At 39.7% G+C, this 21545-nt stretch overlaps 1 protein-coding gene across 1 annotated transcript; it reads right to left on the bottom strand.

Annotated features, from left to right (window-relative positions):
• Positions 1-2884: 2884 nt before the first annotated feature.
• On the bottom strand, positions 2885-16024 carry LOC119776944 (myosin-6-like). Its single transcript, XM_038275607.1, has 39 exons — positions 15951-16024; positions 15818-15862; positions 14913-15124; positions 14647-14790; positions 14407-14563; positions 14286-14313; positions 13828-13933; positions 13646-13738; positions 13429-13492; positions 13206-13304; positions 13025-13128; positions 12809-12947; positions 12617-12735; positions 12378-12527; positions 12120-12290; positions 11610-11919; positions 11436-11515; positions 11149-11354; positions 10266-10389; positions 10053-10189; positions 9717-9972; positions 9390-9632; positions 9121-9297; positions 8892-9037; positions 8714-8804; positions 8240-8629; positions 7012-7138; positions 6768-6886; positions 5722-5918; positions 5456-5639; positions 5207-5372; positions 4997-5121; positions 4615-4923; positions 4318-4521; positions 3698-3994; positions 3506-3610; positions 3327-3422; positions 3099-3233; positions 2885-3013 (listed from the first exon to the last, which is right to left on the bottom strand). The coding sequence occupies exons 3-39, from the start codon at positions 15114-15116 to the stop codon at positions 2993-2995; spliced, it is 5823 nt and encodes a 1940-aa protein (XP_038131535.1). The 5' UTR covers positions 15117-15124; positions 15818-15862; positions 15951-16024; the 3' UTR covers positions 2885-2992.
• Between the last annotated feature and the right edge of the window lie 5521 nt (positions 16025-21545).

Below are 21545 nucleotides of genomic sequence, written 5' to 3'. Positions count from 1 at the left end.
ATTTTATGACCAGCACCTGTATACTGTACATGGAACTGTACAAATGCTGTGAGCCTTTATCTCAATTATTTTGGTAATCATCAAGTATCCTTTGTTTTTTATGTAACACCTCTTTAGGAATAATTCTGATGGTGCTAAATAATCTGTGGTATTGTAGACCTTTATATTTTAAGTTGTGCTGTTTAAAACAATGAGCCAAAACGACATAGTTGATTCAATCTAAGGATGTCTTTAAAGCATGGACCTTTCTGCCCTCATCATGCCTGATGCTCCCTGAATAGTAGGATCACTACCAAGTATCTAGATCCACTATGGGAATAAAATAAAGCAGAATTCTATCCAAATGACCAACCATGTTATTAGCATGCACTCCACCTGGAATAGACTTAGACTTAAAGAGACTTAGACAGACTTTATTGTCATTTTAATAGGAGGGTCTATCAAATATTGCATCCACGCCATCCATTGCAAGTTCCATATTGATAGATTTATAATGCTTTTTTATGTTTCGATTCTCCTTATGGTTGCATATTCTTAGCCAATTTTTTTCATGCAAAATTAAAATAATAAAAGGCTTAAAATGAAGTGATATGTGACTATTGCACAGCTTATTCTACTAAAAAGAAAAAAAGCATGAAAAACTGGTTATACACAGGGCATCTCCGGCCATTATCCCCCTCCTGAAGCTTCTTCCAACACAATAAGGAAACTGTTTGTGTTAAAAGGCCAGACTAACTGATAGACAGGCAGAGGGAAGCCTATCTAGTATTGTGTAACATGATAAAGGTCAAAGGTGTTTAACACACTGACACTGTTTATTTTATTGGGAGCGTTTCTATAGAGTTTGAGGCAAGCTTGGACTTTGAAATGTCACCGGGAATGATCCCTGACGTCTTTGTTGCCATAATACATGCAAGCTCTAAACCTGCACCATTATTAATTAAATACAAGATGTTCACTTTCCTTTAAAAAAGAAACCTCAGGTGAGACTCAAGATTGTAAAAATCTTCTGGGATCATTTCATAACCATGTTTTTAGGCTGCAGGCTCTCCTGTATCAAGTTACATTTGAATAGAAAAAAATTTCTGTTGCAGCATCAAATGTACTGAAGAGGTGAAGTCAAATTTAAATTAAAAGCTTAATGAATTAATTAAGATATAACCTTATCTAAATACAGTACAATACTTTAAATACTCAATATATTCCCATAATGTCATATGTGAAAAATTATCTAACCCATTTGTTGAGCCATCAGTAAGTCATGTTTACAGGTTATAACATGGCAACTGTTCCCACAAAAACTTTTCAAAATAAAAGAATTATCTAATTTTTTTTTTTAAAGTTTGGAACTGTAAATATAGTCTTTTGTTTATATTACTATTTTTTTCTTTTTCTTTTTTTAATGTTTTTATTGTTGTTTTTCAAGGCTGCACTTTAAAAAATGAAATTGCTTAGAGCGGTTTTAAACGAAATTTCATTTCATATACACTATAAATCTGTCTAAGTCTAATTAAAAACTAATAATTTAACAGTTAGTGAAGTAATTTTAAAGGAAAAACATTCCCTGTTATTAGAGCCATTTAAAATGAGTTAAACTTCAGTATTAGTGCAAGTCTGCTACCCTCTAATGGACTATTGTAGTAGGCACCTTCCTTTATCTTCTTTACTGTTTTGATGTCATAATTTAGCAACAACTGCATTTTCCAACTTACAGTTGCATTAAAAATTTTCCATTCATTTTTTCAGTGGTACAGATATCCTAATGATTGAAGGCTCTTGATTATTTGAGTGAACTGAGGGGTGGCCGAAAGTTGATAGGCACCAGAACCTCAGGGTCAATCTACAACAGGAGAACGAATGGGCACAGCATCCATATTTTCTAAATAAAGACTAACTATACTTTTCTACAACCTTTGCTTACAAATAGACGCAAATATTTAAACATCTGTGCTTTCTAGATAAAAGGTAGAGAGAATACAATTCTTTGAGTTTTGGGTGAACATCTTTTTGATTGTCATCACTTACCTACTTTTATCAATAATCATTCTGCATAACATTTATATGTTCTTGCTGGTTTGTAAGGTCTGTTTTAAATGGGTCATTTGCCTTGCACTGACCTTGCTTTTAAGCATGATTCCCGTTTTAGTTGTGTTCAGCTTGAGACTGTTCCTGAAGCTTAATGTAAAGCGGTATAATTCATTACACATCAGGCTTTGATCAGCAGTAGGGATCAGAGGCAGCTGTCTCCAAGCTTCAAACAACTAATTAAGCTGAAGAACTATAAGGGGATCCTCCATATCTTAATTATTTCATCTGAATTTTACCGGTTCCTATGGAAACAAGGCAGCCCCATAGCATGATGCTACACCCACCGTGCTTTTTAGCTGTTAGAGCATTCTTAGCCTCACCTATAAACTCATCCAAACATTTGTGTCAACTGTTGCTTCATCTCGCCCTACATGATATTTCCAGATGATATTTTCCTTTCATATGCTAGTCTTTATTCTCTGTCGGACTCCTACTAATGTAAAACATGCTTTAACTGAGACAGTGATATAGGGGGTTTTCCATTGTAGGCTTGAGGCAATGATTCCACATCCGAACTGACTGTAAGATGGATAAATGGGGCAGGAATTAACATCAGCTGCTTTATTTTCTGATTCATCTGTTCTGTCTAAATCAAGCTGCCTGCAATCATCCTCTAACAGCTCATCCCCAGCTGCCCGTGTCAGCAGCCCATCAGAGCCAAATTCTCAGAATTGATGCCAACACCGCCTTTTTTTTTATCCAGAAACAACATAAAGAAATTTTGAAATATTGTCCTAGTGCCTTTTTTAGTGTTGCTCTAACAGTCTTTTAATTTAAACCAAAGAGAAACAGGTGGTTCGTGCATAATCCATTTATTCTTTATTCCGCTCATGTTGCATGGAGGATAAAGAACAACTACAATGCTACAGCTAAACTACATGTAGGGATCCAGCCGGTGGTGGTTTCACTCTTCATCGTGAGATTTCTGTAAAATAGAATCAAGCCCTGATTATCACTAAAATGATTCAGAGCAGAAATGCTGCAGGTTAAACGCTGAGAAGCTTTCCCACCTTCGCTCCAGCATCTCGGCTCCTCGTTCTTAACTTGTTGACCTGAGACTCTGCGATGTCGGCCCTCTCCTCCGCCTCCTCCAGCTCGTGCTGTAATTTGCGCAGCTTCCCCAGGTTTGCATTGGACTGTTCCTCCTGAACAATCCAGATTGGTTTGGTTTTAATACAGTGTTATCAATGTATGAAACAAAAACAAAAACAACATTTGTCTGTGGTGTTAGGGCTTACGGCCTCCTCTGCCACCCTCTTGTAGGATTTCACTTTCATCTGAAGTTTATCCACCAGATCCTGCAGGCGGTGCAGGTTCTTTTTATCCTCCTCTGTCTGTTTAATGCACAGACCATATTAGCAATTTGGCATGTTTATAAGTCGATAATTGTTAAAAACAGACAAGGTGTAAAGCTAACCTGGTAGGTGAGCTCCTTGATGCGTCTCTCATATTTGCGGATCCCTTTGATAGAGTCACTACTTTTTCTTTGTTCAATGTCTACCTCACTTTCCAGCTCTCTGACCTTAAAACAAGAAAGGATGTCCCATTTTTAATAAACCTAAGAGGCATAGTATTTTTCAACAAGGCTGTGAAAATTGGAGATAATCACCCTGGCCTCCAGCTTCTGGATCTGCTTCTTGCCACCCTTCATGGCTATTTGCTCTGCTTCATCCAGGCGATGCTGCAGGTCTTTGATGGTTTGCTCCATGTTTTTCTTCATGCGCTCCAAGTGGGCGCAGGTGTCCTGCTCCTTCTTCAGCTCCTCCGCCATCATGGCTGCATCGGTGATGGCCTTCTTAGCCTTCTCCTCTGCATTTCTGCACTCCTGCAGGGCGTCCTCCACCTCTGTCTGAAGCTGAGGGATGTCTCCCTCCAGCTTCTTCTTCTGGTTCAGCAGGCTGGTGTTCTGGAAGATCATGTTGAAAAGGTAGCATTAGAAATGAGCCAGTGGAGTTTGCATGAACGTCACCTTGAGGGAGGGTAGGTCCCTAAAACTGGATGTCCTGTCAATATGTTATGTGTTCATTAACTTACCTTTTTCTTTTGAACACAAATTGAAAAAAAGGGGCTAACATACTGGAGATTTTTTTTAAAGGAAACATTGTTTGTTGTAGAGCTGGCAAAAAAGCGTTTTAGAACTCATGCCCCCCTTCTATGCTGTGCAACCCTGGGTGCAGAGCCCAGTCCCTGATGTTTTGGTTAGAGGCTGTTCTGTGCTGGCTGTTGTACCTGGGAGTGCAGCAGCTGAACTCTCTCGCTGACGTCCAGCAGCTCCTGCTCTGCCAGCTTACGGCCTCTCTCTGTTTGCTCCACCAGAGACCTCAGCTCGTCAAGCTCCGCCTGCAGCAAGCTGTTACGTCTCTCCACAATAGCAATGTTCTCCTTCAGATCATCGTTGCTACGGAGAGCATCATCCAGCTGCAGCTGGGAGTCCTGTCATGATGGAATATAAATATATTCTGTTTAATTTCCTTTTAATAATGAGTCTTAAATGGAAGGTGATTTTTTTGTGTTCTTAGGCTTCACCTTTAGGTGGGCATGAACTCCCTTGAGCTGTTTCTGAGCCTCTGTTGCCTGCCTGTTGGCCTGGCTCAGTTGGATCTCCATCTCATTGAGATCTCCCTCCATCTTCTTCTTCAGCCTGAGGGCCTCGTTCCTGCTGCGGGTCTCCGCCTCCAGGGAGCTCTGCAGGGTGTCCACCACCCTCTGCTGGTTCCTCTTGGCCTGCTCCATCTCTTCATCCTTCTCAGCCAGCTTGCGCTCAATTTCCGCCTTAATCTGATTGAACTCCAGCTGGGTTCGAAGGATCTTACCTTCCTCGTGCTCAAGGGAAGCCTGCGCCAAAACAAAAATTTAGTAGGATTCCTTCATGTTGTGCTAAACGCATGAAGTAGCAGCATTTTATCACCTCTGCTTCCTCCAGAGCTGTTTGTATCTCGGCTTTCTCCTGCTCCAGCTGTTTACGGATCTTCTCCAGCTCATGGATGCTCTTTCCTCCCTCACCAAGTTGCTCAGTCAGGTCAGAAATTTCCTCTGTTTAAGTCAAAATCATTCAGTTTTCTATCCCCCAACCAAAGAAGGTTGAAGCAAAGATCCTTTAAACAAGAAGCCTACTCACCCTGAAGATTCTTGTTTTCACGTTTCATGGTCTCCAGATGGTCCAGAGATTCTTCATAGGAGTTCTTCAGTTTAAACAGCTCAGTGCTGAGGGAGCGCGCCTCTTTCTGAGCGCTTTCCAACTCCGACTGAGACTCCTCATACTTCTGCTTCCACTCAGCAAGGACCTGCAAGTATCCCATATAAAGAAATAAATCACAAGTCTTTCTTTTTCCAAAGGGACAATTCAAATGTTTCTTTGATGCGTCACCTTGTCAAAGTTTCTTTGTTTCTTGTCCAAAGCTGCAGCAGCAGCATTAGATCTTTCCACATCCACCATGAGATCTTCGATTTCCGCCTGAAGCCTGTGTTTGGTTTTCTCCAGGGAAGAGCATTTAGCATTGGCAGCTTCAACAGCTTCCTCAGCATCCTGCAAGCGTTGAGCTAGCTTTTTCCTTAAAGCCAAAATGGAATCATTTGATCAATTCAGAGACTAATTTTTTTTGTGCAATAAAGCCAACTCTGCGAAATTCTTACTTTGCTTCTTCCAGCTCCTCAGTCCTTTGGATGGCGTCAGTTTCGTACTTGGTTCTCCACTGAGCCACCTCAGAGTTGGCCTTGGATAAACTGCGCTGGAACTCCGCTTTAGCTTCCTGCTCCTCCTCATACTGCTCCCTCAACAGATCACAGTCATGGCGGGCGGACTGCACTGCATGGGCAAGTGCATTCTTGGCCTTTAAGAAAGTAATAATAAAAATTAACTTTTCTGTTAGAATCTCCTCAACAAAATGAGAGGCTTAAGCTTCTGTTCACTGTTAGATGATGTATCTAAAAATTTCTATAAATGTGTTAATTTGCCCTTAATTTAAGCAGGTAAATAAGATGATCTGCCGATGGACTGAGCACTTTTGCCCTTAAATAAATAATCATCTTGTTTCATTAGTAAATTGGCTCACTTCAGCACTCAAAACAAGGAAAAATACTTTTATTTCAAGAAGAAATTGACCTACACTGCAAAAATGATCTAAAAATGAGTAAAAAAGTCTAAAAGTAAGCGTATTTACCCTTAATTTGAGTAGGTAAATAAGATGATTTGCCAATGGAATGAGTATTTTAACTCTTAAAATAAGATCAATAGATATTATACACTTGAAATAAGACAATGCAATAGTTTTTTTCTTATTTTAAATGTAAATTGTCTTGTTCCATTGGCAAAGTGTCTCACTTACCTCCTTAATTCAAGAAAAAATGCACTTAATTTAAGAAAAAATGACTTATTGAGATTTACATTTTTTGCAGTGTAGTTATATTTCTTTTGCAGTGTTACTTCTCTAAGAAATCTACACCTCCATCTATATCATTATGGCTAATAAAGTAGTGTCTAGAGTCTGAAAGGCAGCTCTGTAAAATGTACCCCTAAGTGGGAACCTTTTGTAAATTACCTTGAATCTTTTGCATAATTTATCTGAACTATTTGTTGTTGTTTATAGGTTTACACGGTTTGTAACTTATCTGATATGATGCAAACAGAAATAATGATGATATTGTGTCATAAAAGCAGCAGTTCTTGAAGTTACACTTACCTTGACCTCCTCCTCCAGCTGTCTCTTGAGGTCTTCTACCTGCTGAGTGTAGGACAGCTTCCCTCTGGTTAGCTGGGACACCAAAGAGTCCTTTTCCTCCATCTGCCGCGCCAGCTCCCCTGTAAAAGAAAAAGTCTGTAGAATGTCCTATAGCCTTAATGAGCAAATACTGAGCAGCGTTCAATAATTCTCTGGATTTTAACTGTCAGTAATGGCGAACAATTTTATTGCACTATTTTGTTACCATTTTCAGTTTGCAGCTTTGCTTTCTGCATGGTGAAGTCACTGATGGAACGATGGGCCTCCTCTGATTTCGTCCTGTACTCGGATACCTGATCCTCCAAAGTACGGCACATTTTCTCCAGGTTGGTCTAAAGAAAAATATCAATAAGTGATAAATTTATCAGATCTAATCAGAAAGAACTATCATATGTGTCCTATTAATTGCATTAGTTACAGCTATTTTATTGCTTGCTTTTTGGTGCTGCTATTAATGTACATAAAGAAGACAGTTTATGGGAGTTTTCTTGAAAATAAAAAGCTTAGAAAATAATGAAACTAAAGATTATTTAAAGTAAAAACAACAAAAGTGGTTAGGGCATAGAGCTTGGAATCATGAGGTTCTGAGTTCGAACCCCACTCCCACAGAGTGAGCAAAGACACTTAACGCCACACTGCTCCCCGGGCGCCCCACGATAGCAGCCCCCCGCCCTCCAAGGGGATGGGTTAAATGCAGAGGTAAATTTCTCCAATGTGAGATCAATATAGTTCAATTATGTATCATGAATTTAGCCCTTAACTGGGCTGCTCAGTGGTTCTCCCTGAGCATGTGTGGGATCCCTATGGGTACTCTGGCTTCCTCCCAAAGACCAAAATTCTAAATGTTTGCTTGAATGGTTATTTGTCCTGTTTGTCTCTGCGATGGACTGGCGACCTGTCCAGGGTGTACCCCACCTCTCGCCATAGACAGCTAGAGATAGGAACCAGCACCCCTTGCGACCCCACTCGGGATAAAGTGTGTCAGATAATGGATGGGCCCTTAACTGAGTTAGTTTTGAATGATATCAGTATGTTTGATGCAAACAGATTTAGGATGTGTAATAATGTAATGAAGGCAGAAGCCAATGTGATATAATAATAATTATGTGTATGTGGATCTAATGTGGAAGTATCTCAGGCTGGACACGTAGTGAATGGGTCTGGGTTGACTAAATACAGCCAATATCAGAAAAAAACAGTTGTGTATAAAGTCTTGGCTCATTTCCTTCACATATAGACACAATATTATTTGAACGCTGGAAAAGTAGGTTTCTAAATCGCTGCTTCATAAGTTTACAGAGTAATACAATAAATGTGTGCAAGGGTTCTCCTACTTGGAAAACAGTCAAGAAGTTATCTGGAAAATTTCCTAAACTAAACGATTGAACTTAATTTTCTATAATACAAATATTTTGTCATTGAAGATGTCTTACTTTAACCTTGGCAATTTGTTCCATATTGGAGACCACATCATCTAGCTCCAGCCGGAGCTCACTCTTCTCCTTCTCCAGCTTCTGTTTGACCCTCTGCAGGTTGTCGATCTGCTCCCCCAGGTCAGCCACGCTGTCTGCGTTCTTCTTCCTCAGTGCAGCGGTCGTGGCTTCATGCTGCAGAGTAGCTTCTTCAAGTTCTCTGCGCATCTTCTGAAACTCTGCCTCTCTCTTCTTGTTCAGCTCGATCTGGGCTGTGGTGGCTCCTCCAGCCTCTTCTAGCCTTTCACTGATTTCCTCCAGCTCCCTGGACAAGTCAGCTCTTTGCTTCTCCACTTTGGCACGAGCAGTCCTCTCAGCCTCCAGTTCCTCCTCCAGTTCTTCGATTCTGGCCTTGATGGAAATCACATGATATTTAGGAGAAGGATTAATAAAGATCGAATGGAATCAAAGGAAAATACCCGCTGATGACCTCACCTGTAGCTCCTTTAGTTTTTTGTGCAGCTGAGCACCCATAGCCTGTTCATCTTCAATTTTACCGAGCTGTTGGCTAATTTCAAAATCTTTCCTAGATTCAAAGATGCAGAAAATGTTACTATGGATACCGGCCATAACATCCCATCTGCTGCATTGTAAAAATGGAAGTTAATTTTACTTTTTGAGCTTCTCCTCCAGCTGCTGTTTGTCGTTCTCCAGATCCATCACATTTTCCTGGGTCAACTTTAAGTCCCCCTCTAACTTTCTCTTAGCTCTTTCCAGATCCATTCTGACTTTCTTCTCTTGCTCCAGTGATCCTTCAAGCTAGAAAATCACATTGCGAACATTACGTCCTTCTAGGCTATGAAACATTTATCCTCATCACAATGATCAATGGGAGCACTCACGTCATCGACTTGCTGTTCCAGCTTGACTTTGGCCTTGGTCAGAGAGTTAACTTTGTCTTCCTCGCTCTGCAAGTCATCCAGCGTTTGCTGATGAGCCTCCTGAAGAGCTTTCTTCTCTTTGGTCAACTTTGCAATGATTTCTTCCAAAGCTGCCATCTCTTCTGTCAGGTTTTTCACCTTAACAAAATAGACCAGTGAGTGGAAGGGAATTACTCCCAGAGGTATTCTGTGACACAAAGCCCAACTAAGTGGGTTAACATTAAGTGTACCTTGTTCTCAGTGGCATGTTTCTCCTTCTCAACTTTGGCCAGAGTCAGCTCCAGATCATCAATGTCTTTCTTAATCTCTGAGCATTCATCTTCTAGCTTCCTCTTTTTGGCAGTCAGCTCTGCATTCATTTCCTCTTCATCCTCCAGTCTCTCCGTCAGCTCTTTGACTTTGGCCTCCAGCTGGATTTTGCTCTTGATCAGACCTTCGCAACGCTCCTCCGCATCTGCAAGATTGTCTTGCTCCTACAGAGAGGAAATTTACAGTAATCATTACGGAATTCAGAAGTATCTGCCTGAAGCTGTACAAAGCTAAGAGATTGATCTTACAGATTGCCATTGGAGCTGTAAATCATTCTTCTCTTGGAGAAGAGTGACCATCTTTTCCTCAAGCTCTTTCTTGCGGGATTCGGATTTGGCATAGGCTTCTTTGAGCTTGGTGAACTCCTCTTTCATGTTTGCCATCTCCTTCTCAGTCTCAGCTGATTTAAGCAGAGGCTTGATCTTGAAGAACATCTTCATCCAAGGCCAATTCTTGACACCCATGAAGGCACGGATGTTCCACTGGATCACCAGCAAGGAATCCCTACGGAGAACAACATGGTGTTTGTTTGTTGTTGTTTTTTGTCTTAGTTCTTGGAGGGGAAATATGCAGTGAACTCTAACCTGCGTTCGACAATTTTCTGGAACTCAACCCTGGCAAGAAGTCCTCTGGATCTTGCCTGAATTCCTGTAATGATTAGAGCCAGACGATCATCTCTCAACTCCTCCAGCACACCCAGTAGGCCAGCTTTGAAGAACACCTGGTAGAGACAAAAATTTTTGTGAAAGACAGAGAACATATTTCCCAAGCTTAAGCTTTTGATCCACAGAACCAACCTTTGTGTGTCCCAGCTTGTACTGCTCATGGTCAATATCCAAAGACCCCAAAAGTTTCTCAGCTGCTTTTTTATTGTCAATGAACTGCCCTTCGGGTATGGCACTCGGGTTCAAGATGCGATATCTGAAACAAGCAACAACCAGCATAGTTAAAAAGATTGAATGAGGAACATTTTCTAAATTTTAATTTAAGGTTTAAACACATTATTTTGTTAGTTCCCAAATGGGGAATATATATAATATATATCAATCATCTTTACATGGGTGTAAATGTGGAGGCATTACATTTGGTTTGTGGAATGTGTCTTATTTTTAGATTTCTTCTGCGTACATATACTAGCTAACGTAATTCATTGACCATTTAAGTCACATGCTTGTTGCAGTGTTGCTAAATTGTTTTCTCTTTTCTTTCTTTTCCAATACTAAGCAGTTGCCTGACCATCTTGGGCTGAAAGTTAATTCCTTTACAGTTTCTTAAAATCTCCCGTTCTTATAATATTGTATAATAAAATATAACTATTAACTGAATTAAGCAGGCCTAATTTGTTAAGTTTTCTGTCAGCTGAGTTAAGTAAAACTATTTGTACAACAAAACATACTAATAAGATTTAGCTTTGATGTAAATTCATAGCAGTCGTGTCTTTGTCTGCTAAATATTGTGGTTTGAGGTGAGTTTACTTCAAAAAGGATCATACTACTATGACAAACCTACTGGGGAAACATCAACAGCATCATATCTAGTAAAGTCACAGTTGCTGAAAAGATTGTCTACAATCACACCTTCTGACCCACCCGCCAGACTTGAACATGAACCTGAACCATTAAGCTCTACTCTAGTGCCTCAAATGATCATTCAAATAACATGAATTGTTTATTTTCTTGCCTTTGCTTGAAATCTCCATACTGAATCCTATTTGGGAATCCTTTTCTGCAGATCCTAATCCCTTCCAGCACACCGTTGCAGCGTAGCTGGTGCATGACCAGAGGGTTCTCCATAGCCCCAGGAGTCTTGGTCTCATTGGGGATGATGCAGCGTACAAAGTGAGGGTGAGTTGACCTTAGGTTGGTCATCAGTTTGTTTAGATTTTCCTGTAATTGCAAGATGTCGATGGTTAACATGTTGGACACAGTAAAGACAACCTTGAAAATGTTGTAAAAAAAAATTTCTACCCTGTGCAAAGCAGACACAGTCTGAAAGGAAGAACCTTTTTTCTTCGCTCCCTTCCCTCCCTTGCCTCCTGCATCCTGGGCTGTATGGGGGTTGTAGAAATTAAACGGCGTTACTAGGAATGACTCCTTTGATCAAATTAAAAACAATAATCGGCATAGTAATAGCGATCTTACCTGACTCAGCACCAGCATACCCAGCAAAAAGCATAGCTAGTAACTTCAGGTTGGACTTCTGATAAAGTCCAACTACTGTCTCATTCAGAGGATCTTTGTTCTTTACAAGCCAGTTGCCAATGTTGTAATCGACAGTACCAGCATAGTGAACCAAAGAGAAATGTGCTTCTGGTCTCCCTTTAATGACTCTGGGCTTTTGGAAGTTGGGGCTTTTGCCCAGATGGTTGTCATACAGTTTGGCTTTAAAGGTTGCATCACTTGCTTTGGGGAACATGCACTCCTCTTCAAGGATAGACATGATGCCCATTGGCTGTGAGGAAAGATGCATGGAAGATTAAACATCATATACGCCATAAGTTTAGAAATACTTTGTGTCTGAACAGTAAAACGAGCAGCATACGTATACATTTCAGTTTCTAGATAGCTTATGGCAACATATGAAAACCGTTTATTCAAAGATTTTAACCTCAGACGACACCTAATAAGATCTTAGATTTAAGATATACCAACCTTTTCAATGAGTTCAATGCAAGCTGCCAAGTCCATGCCAAAGTCAATGAACTCCCACACAATGCCCTCTTTCTTGTACTCCTCTTGCTCCAACACAAACATGTGATGGTTGAAAAACTGCTGCAGCTTTTCATTTGTGTAGTTAATACACAGTTGCTCAAAGGTGTTGAACTAGAAGTCATAAGCAAAGACAGATTGACATATTGTATAATGCAGCTTTAGTTATTATCTGAGGTAAATAAAAGCCTTAAAACTTACATCGAAGATTTCAAATCCAGCAATGTCCAACACACCGATGAAGTACTGCCGAGGTTGTTTGGTATCCAGGGATTGGTTGATTCTCACCACCATCCACAGGAACATTTTCTCGTACACTGACTTTGCCAGAGCACCAATAGAGTAGTATACCTATAAATGAGGAGGACACAAGCTGGTTTTTTTTTTTGTTAATTTTGTTGACATACTTAAAATTAAAGTGACATGCTTCTTTTGTTCACCTGCTGCACACTTTGGCCTTTGGTGACCCACTCATTGCCTACTTTTACTCTTGGGTGACACAGCCCCTTGATGAGGTCTGCAGAGTTTAGGCCCATGAGATATGCCACTTTGTCCGTATCTAGAAGCATTTATTGTGTCAGTCTTTTGGGTCAGTCTTTCTGCAGTTACTGTAATATCAGAGTATCGCCTACCCTCTGTGCCATCAGGCTCTGCTTGCTCTTCTCTCTGCTTTTGCTTGAACTTCATGTTTCCATAGTGCATGACGGCTCCAGTCAACTTATAAATGCCATTCTTTTCCTCTTGGGTAAAGCCAAGGACATCAAAAGCATCCTTTAAAACAGCCAGAGGTTTAGACGATTTAGTGGAAACAGTATGCGCTTAATTGTCAACAGTCTGTGTCAACTTACGTCAGTAGCTATTAGCTCCTCTGCATCGTTGATGGAAGCTACGGTTGTTTCTCCTTGAGAGATGAACGCGTAGTCATAGGGGTTGTTGGTGATCAACAGCATTTCTGTTCAAGGAAAAAAAATGCTTGTTTATAAGGACTTAGGAGTTTTTCTAGGATTGTTCCAGTCTTTGTGCTCTCACCCAACAACTCTGGCTTCTGTTGGGACAGAATCTGATAGAAGATGTGGTAGTCTCTCTCAGCCTTGAGCTGATAAGTGACACGAGATTTTTCCAAGAGATCTAAAAAGAAGGACGATTGGTAATACTTAAAATGGATAAGGACTTTTATTAATGCCCTAAAACAGTTTTATTATTATTAAGGAAAGGATAAACAAATTTTAAGCTTTAATCAAAGCAAACTTACATGTTTCAATGTCAGCTGAGGACAATTTCCCACTGACCCCAAAGTGAATTCGAATGAATTTACCCTGTTAAGAAAAATAGAATTATTGAAAAAAAAAGATTCATAATGATTTTTGTCATTTCATCAACTCATTGTTGGTCTTCTTAAACCTAACTCTGTACACCCTTCAGATAAAAAAACAAAACAAAACACATTGTACTCATTTTATGATACGCACAAATCTGGAGGAGTTATCATTTCGGATGGTCTTGGCATTTCCGAAAGCCTCCAGAGCTGGATTGGCCTGGATGATTTGATCCTCCAGGGTTCCCTGTGTGGAAGCCAGGCACAAAGGTTCATCACTCAAGCTGTAGATTGTGCTTTTATTATTGTGTAAAACATTTGTTGAGTCAGATTAACCTTTTTCTCCTGACTTTGGTCTTTCTTTCCAGAGACAGCTGCAATGCTGGCAAAGTACTGGATGACTCTCTTGGTGTTCACAGTCTTTCCTGCACCAGATTCTCCACTGGGAAACAAAAACAAAAACAAGAAAAAACAATCATCTTTTGCTATTATATGATATAAACCAAGGGTGGGCAACTCCAGTCCTGGCGGGCCTGTATCCTGCAACTTTTAGATATGTCCTTGAACTAACACACCTGAATCAGGTAAAGAGATAATTAAAAGGACAATGGAGAAATTGATTGCATACTGGGGAGGTAATTCAACCATTTGATTCAGGTGTGTTGGACCAAGGATGAATCTAAATGTTGAAGGAAACCAGCCCTCAAAGAGTGGAGATTTCCACCCCTGATATAAACATGTAAGAGATTATATAAAAAGACACAATAAAGGCATTAGGACCGTATTTGACTCACGTGATGAGGATTGACTGGTTTTCTCTGTCTACAATATGAAACAGTAAGCTCCATGTTAGATCTCCTGCCTTTTAGTGTCTAGATTAACAATATTTACAAGCTGCCACTGCAGAGAACTTACCAGACAACATGTACTGATAGGCATTGTCAGAGATGGAGTAGATGTGAGGAGGAGCTTCACTCCTCTTCTTTCCTCTATAGGCGTTCACCACAGATTTATCGTACACCGGGAGCCACTTGTAGGGGTTGACGGTCACACAGAAGAGCCCCGAGTAGGTCTGAGGTCAGACGGACAGCAAAGGAATGACTTATTGGGGTGTTTAAAGTGGTTACTGTTTGGTTGTTGGTGGTCATAACTCACGTAGATCATCCATGCTGCGTAACGCTCTTTGAGGTTAAACAGCACTGCAGGCTCATGGAGGAAAGTGAACATGGCCATGTCCTCGATTTTATCGAACTTTGGAGGGTTCTGGGGATGGACATCTGACTCCTTTACTGTTACAGTCTGTAAGGAATTTATATGGAGAACATCTTATTTAGACTGATTTAAAAGCTACTAAAAGTTGTGTTTGTTTATTAACATAAGAAAATCTCCAACTTGTAAATATGCATGTGTGTTCTTCTTACCTTTCCCTTTTCAGTTTCAGCGGTGACTTTGTCCCCATCTCTGCTGCTAATGACGGCCTTAACATACTCCTCGTCTGGGTCTGGAACAAAACAGTTCCTCTTCATGTCAAAGGGTCGCGTTTGGGCCTCCAGGCGCTCCTTGTCGGATTTTCTCAAGAAGGATGCCGCAGGCCCAAACTCCGCCATCAGGGCGTCGCACGACATGTTGAAATCTGTGAAGTTGAAGATTGGTATCAAAAGATTTAGTATGTAAAGTAATAAAGTCTGAAGAAACCCTGAATTTAAATGAAAAACACAAAAGTTGGATAAAAATCAGTTAAAAAAAAGACTGCAATCATTAAAAAACGACAGAGACCAATTATCAGGAAAAACCTTACCTACACTGTGAAGAAATTAATACTATAATCAAAAACATTCAAATGACTACATCTTCTAAATTCAAAAAGGCGAAATGAAAGTTGTAGTGAGAAATGATGGAAAGTGATCTTAAAGCCTGCATGAAGGATTTAAATCACATCACAAGATCTATGAATCCCTGCTGAAATGCAAAATTAAAAGACATTTTAAGAGTTGTCTACTTGGTTTATCTTTCGGTCAACTGGTTAATTACTAAATTGGTTCATTATCTAATAAAAATGGTATAATAAGGTATAATAACATGTTTTCCCCTACTCAGTGTCATAATATTCTCTTTAATAAAAAATTTTATTATCTTAAATAATTTACTTTTTTCAAAAATTTTGTCTGCTCCTGATCATTATTCCTTGTTGCTTCTAAATATAATTTTTTTCATCTAACATAAAGACTTTCTTGTTAATATGTGTTAGAACATGTTTTATTTTTAATTTTTTAGGGTAAATAACCCTATAAAAGAGACTTTTTTAAAGTACCATCAAACTCCTTACCTGATTGACCCTCCTCTTTAACTTGACTGAATGGATCTGTTGGGTCTATAAGAGATCAGATGTAGAATTAGATTTTAAAACTTTGACTTCATAAAATAAAAAGAAGTTGATGTTAAGAGGATGGTATACTGACCTGCAGGTGTGGTGTTCCTGTCTTCTCTGCTGTTTCAGATTTTCTCTTTTTATACATCCAGTAGGCAGTGCTTTGCTGAAGCAGCACCTCCCTACAAGGACAGAGCAAGAACACAAAGGGAACATCTGCATTTAGAAATAAAGGTGTGGACAATGAGAGTGATCATCTTACCATTGGCTGTTACACATAAAGCCTATTAGAAGGTCTTAAAATCAGGATCTATTTTAGTTTTGACCTTCTTGCGATAGAAGACAAAGAAATTATGAAAAACAAACAAGAAAGACGCTTTTAAGTGAAGGATGGTTTTTATTTTCAATTAGAACTAACTTTTAGCACTTTACACTAAAATGTAAAGAATTATTTCTTTTCTTTACATCTTGTGGTAAAAATTGTGTGATAAAAATGTCTGTGTTTGTGAAGAAACTGTATAGAAACATGTCTGAAGACATTTTCTTAGTTTTTCTTTGCTAAACCATTACTTCACCCACACTGCTACAATAAGACCATGCATCATCCTGTCAGAGTCTCTATTGTCCAGATTCAACTGTCCTAGAAGACAAAGATAACCTTGTGAATATTTTGGATTGGATTCTCTCTCTGAGACCTTCCTTGGCTCCCAGTGGACCTCAATTTACCCTTCTCTGTCTACAGTAAAAGGCTGGGTGGGACAGCTGTCTGCTTACAAAGCTCTCTGTGCCATGCTTGAAATAAATACATTCACCTCGGACAGAACCCTTACCCCGCCTCCCCAACAATCTCCTTATCATCAAGGACAGGATCGATGTTGATAATAAGCATCACATTAACAGTGGACACTTTTAAGTCAAGTGTTTATGAAAGGGACCACCTTAAGACCTCCTGAAGAAACACATCGGAGTCCTTTTGACTGCGAGGATTTCACACGTTGGAATTCAGCAGCCTTGTGGGCCTCAATAATTGGCTGTGTCCTCATGGTGTCACACTTCTCAGCACATCAAGGCTTCCATTCTCAGCTGTCTTTGGTATCTTTGACAGACTTCAACAACTAACTTCAATCCTTCGTCCATCAACAGGAGACCCAATACATCAAACCAGAACAGAGACTCGAACAGCTATAGACAAATGAGAGTTGTGTTATGTTTGTGAATAAACACTTAATTAACAGCAAATATAAAATCTGATTGTGTAGTATGTATGTATGAATGTATTAAGTATGGTGTGCATAAAGTGCAGCTAGTGCCCTCAGAGTCAGTGAGACAGGCGGATGGTCACACTAAACAGTGAATGTCACATAGTTCTATTAAAGTTTTATATTCAAATTTCGGAAAACTGTGGTATTCATGTATTCAGCTGGTGTACGAAATTATTGAAAAGTCCAACTTCATTCATTTACATTTTTAGGTATAAATCCAACTGTTCTGTGATGGGTTCAGACGTTTGTTAGAGAACAAGCCATGTAAGGGACATAGGATATAAGTGTGCGACAGTGCCATCTGGTGCAGGGGTTTGCTTGGCATTCGGAGGGTTGTTAGTTCGACCCCAGTAGTGTCGTCAGTGATGTTGTGTCCTCGGGCAAGACACTTGACCCACATTGCCTACTGATGGTGGTTGGAGGGCCTGGTGGTGCCTGTGTACGGCAGCTTTGCTCTGTCTGATGGTGGCAAATATAGTTTGCCACCATCAGTTTGTGAGTGTGTGCATGAATAACTGAATGTAAAATGCTTTGGTCAGATCTCCAGACTTGAAAAAAACGCTATAGAAGTACAGGCCATTTACATGTAGAGGAAGATGCTAAAGTCCAAGAAAATAAAATAATGGAAAGTGTTGGCACCCATGAACACACAATTCTTCCAAGTGTTTCTCCCAGAAAGTTTATGCCATTACTCATGTCTTAGTATGGATCTTTTTTATTTATTTTTTTGTTGTTGTTTGTTTATTTCCTCTTGTGTATATGAGGAGTGTGAGTGGGAACAAAAAAGTCAAATTTAAAATCATTTCCCACAAAATTCTAACAATTGAAATTATTGGGACCTTCAACTTAATATTTGGTTACTATTGATTCAAAATCAATAGATTTCTAAAACCACCGAAAGACTCCTCGTAATTTGATTCAGTTTAGTTTATTTATATAGCACCACTACTAGCCTGGTAAACTAGCCCCACCCGCCAGAGGCCAAAATCATTTTTGCCTGCGAGTGGTCTAGCCTCGATCAATGCCCTAAGCCCTAGAAGTGGCAGGCCAATCACAACGCAGATATTTGTTTTGAATTTCTGCATGCAAAGTGGGCCGGGTTTTGTAGGCGGGACGACAAAGCTGCGCCACGCTGGAGAAAGCACAACAAGGAAGATGGCAACAATTATTGAACAGTAGCATGCACTGCAGCAGCAGCTTTCAATGGAGCGCTCCATTGAAAGTTAAAAGTTTTCTTTTCTGTTGTTGTTGTTCAATAAAGGTACGTTTTAAGATCATTTGAGGTGAGAATATTATACTTTAAAGTGTCACTAAATTGTCCATTTATTGATCTAATGCGTAATTTAAAAAAAAACAATTTCCAGAGTTGAGAGGACCGTGGCAACCAGTGGACCTCCGTGGCTAACGGCAGCCAGGGCTAACCTAAGCCCTCTCTCAGCATAGTCATGTGTGAAGGACCGCTGGCTCTGATGGCGATGTTTGACTAAGCTTTGGAATCAGTTTTGGAAGGATTAGACTTGGGGTTTTTGTTGAAACGTAAGCAGGAAGAGGCTCTACCCTCATTAATTTTTAAGAAGGACGTATTCGCCGTTTTACCGACAGGCTGTTTGTTTACACTCCCCCACCAGGACTACACTGAAAAGCTCTAACATCTATAAAAAAAACAAAAAAGGCATTTATGGCAACAGCACTGCTGATATTTCTCTCCAGGATGGTGTCACTCCCAAATAGGAACAGACCAGATGAAGCTACTATGATAAGACAATGCAGAGAGAGCGTAGTGTTAGAGATTGAACTGCCAAATACTACAGAATGGGAGAATAGAGATAACTTGAATCAGAATGATTAAAATGGGTCCCTATGTCCTCCAGCAGTCTAAGCCTATAGCAGCATAACTATAGAGATAGCTCAGCATAACCTGAGCCACTCTAACTTCTGCTGTAATTTTTAGACCAGTCTTTTTTGTAAACTGCACCAGCTCTGTCATATCTAGCATGTGCCTTCTCACGAAAGCAATTTTTGCTTCCCTACAATAACGTTCAATGAGAAATCAATCCAAGGTAGAACTGTTAGCCTGCATGACAGCTTGCATTTTTTAGAGGTTGTTTGAGACTGCCTCTACACCAATAAGACTATCCTATAATTCAAAAAAATCTTCCATCAACTTCCAAAGAGGTTAGCTATAGTGGCATTGGTTGCATATTTCTTAATAATGCTGTGCATTGTAGACAAAGGAATACAATCTTTAGAATTAGACTTGTAACCTCGATATTGTTTAGTATAGTAGGCACAGACACAGAATACAAAGACTAAGTGCAGATCTCTCCTTTTTATATAATGACAGGTGTGATTTTGAGAATGCCCACACTTGTTACTTGCCACAGGTGAGATGAAAAGAGCATTAAGTGTGTAAAACACAGTTACCAATACCAAATTATTTTGATCAGTTTTGTATAAAACTATGTAAATATGCCTTTTTCCTCTGATATTTTTAACTATCCCAATACAGAAAAAAATGAAACATGCATGCAGTTACCAAAATATGTGTAACTGCACTTTGACTTCTTAAAGTTCTTGAAGAAATACTTTAATGGAAACAATATTCTCAAGGGAAAACATGGTGGGGGTGGTATCATGAGGTGAAAAGGATTTTCTTTCGAGATGCAGCGATCCAGTTTTTCCAATCCTATTCATACCTAAGCTGAGTGTAATGGTCGATATCCAAACCAGTCTGATTTAAAAAGAATAAATAACAGTTCCATGTAAAGTGTACTGGATTGGATCTACAATATCAAGCATAAAATCTCTAATATCTAAGATAGCTGATCAAATTTTTCAATATCAGTACTGATCTCTGATCCAAGTATCAGATCGCTCTATCTCTAATTTTTTATTTTAAGTCAGAGTTATGGGCAAAGAACATTGCGTGGATGTTTAACCAAGATGACCTTCTCAGAAAGTGCTTCTCAAGGGGGAAATGCTCAACAAACGATAAACTTTCACAGGTTCACAGAGAAACATATGCGGATTATGTTGTGTAGTCTCATAAAGATTTTTGACATGTTCAGATTTAAATTTCGGACCCACATGCAGGATCAACTCAGTTCAAATTTGGAAAACGGTTTATTTTGAAAAAATAAGAAACAGACAATTCTTGATCCTTCAGTATTGAGGAGGAGGTTCCGTGAACGGTGGCGTCTGGAATGAGAGTGGAGTTAATGGTGGCCAGAAACTTTGTAAGACAGCTTACTCCTGAATGACTGGAAGATGGCCAGGGTCCCATGTGGGGACGTTGATGATATTTCTCTGGTAGTCAAGGTGGGTGGTAATACAGCGAACCAGGAGTCTGATGGAGCTGGGCAGGAAATGATGAACAGCGGAGCGGGTAGGTAGGTAACTTGTGAGTAGATCCACAGGAGGTGAATCAGTGGAACTGATTCCTCTTGAAACCTAGACAAAGCAAACACAAGGACTGAGCCACTTCTGGTAAATTCACAGAAGATAGCAAACAACTAGAAAGGTTACAACAATGGAAGACCAGAGAGACTACCAGTAAACGTTAATCATCCAGCAATGAGTGAAGGCTCTGCTTCACTTTAAATCCCAGCACTCTGAGGAGACTGATGAGCTCCACCTGTCTGGGCTGCCCAGGTACTCCACCAAGATCCTCTCTGGAAAATATGCAACACGGAAACACACACACACGGGAACCCTGACAATTTTAACTGCAAATGGTATCAATGAAAATACACATACAGAAGGTTCAAGTTTATCAAACTACGGCTGTGCATGAATTTCCTCCCTAATATAGAGCACTATATAGGGGCTACGCCATTTCATATGAGTGTCCAAATGTAGTGGACTTAAATTTTCCCACAATGCTCCTTGAAAAGTGACGTACATCGATGGTCCCTAGATGAGCAGATATATCCCAGAATGCTTTGCAAGAGCGCTCCTCAGAAAGCATGGGGTTTTGTTTTTGTGGTCGACAAAACAACAAAGATGGCGCAGGTACCATGCAAGGAGGAGCGAAAAGTAATAATAACAACGATTTTAATGAAACATTTTATTTTTAATTCACTTTACATTTTAAAGGAAATATTAAAAAAATGAGTTTAAGAAATAAAAAATCAACAGACAATAAAAGACCATAAAGCCAAAATCAAAACCATGAGTGTTAAAAGGCTGTAGTAGTAGAAGTGATCACCTGTCCGACTGTCAGTAGAGTCACTATGTAGTCATCTATATAGACCCTGCTCTATAAAGGGATTTAGAGGTATGTGTGGATCTTTTTTAATTTTTGAATAAATTAGGCAGTTTAAATCAGCCAAAGATCTGGGACTGAAATGGTTTATTATCTTTTTTTCTAGAAAAACACCAGCTTCCACCTTGCATCTGCGACTGTCTGCAGTTTTCTGGGTGTC

Source organism: Cyprinodon tularosa, unplaced genomic scaffold (assembly GCF_016077235.1).
Source record: "Cyprinodon tularosa strain WSP-4 unplaced genomic scaffold, ASM1607723v1 ctg97, whole genome shotgun sequence".
In the NCBI taxonomy this organism is placed as follows: Eukaryota; Metazoa; Chordata; class Actinopteri; order Cyprinodontiformes; family Cyprinodontidae; genus Cyprinodon; species Cyprinodon tularosa.
The sequence above is the reverse complement of the archived record's forward strand: the minus strand, read 5'-3'. Positions and strand labels throughout refer to the sequence as shown.

Excerpts from the sequence above, each read along its gene's own strand:
- LOC119776944 (XM_038275607.1), bottom strand. The coding sequence starts at position 15,116 with ATGTCGTGCGACGCCCTGATGGCGGAGTTTGGGCCTGCGGCATCCTTC. Across the intron at positions 14,564-14,646 it reads ACGCAGCATGGATGATCTAC|ACCTACTCGGGGCTCTTCTG; the intron begins GTGAGTTATGAC and ends GTCTGACCTCAG. Across the intron at positions 5,919-6,767 it reads AGCTGGAGGAGGAGGTCAAG|GCCAAGAATGCACTTGCCCA; the intron begins GTAAGTGTAACT and ends ACTTTCTTAAAG.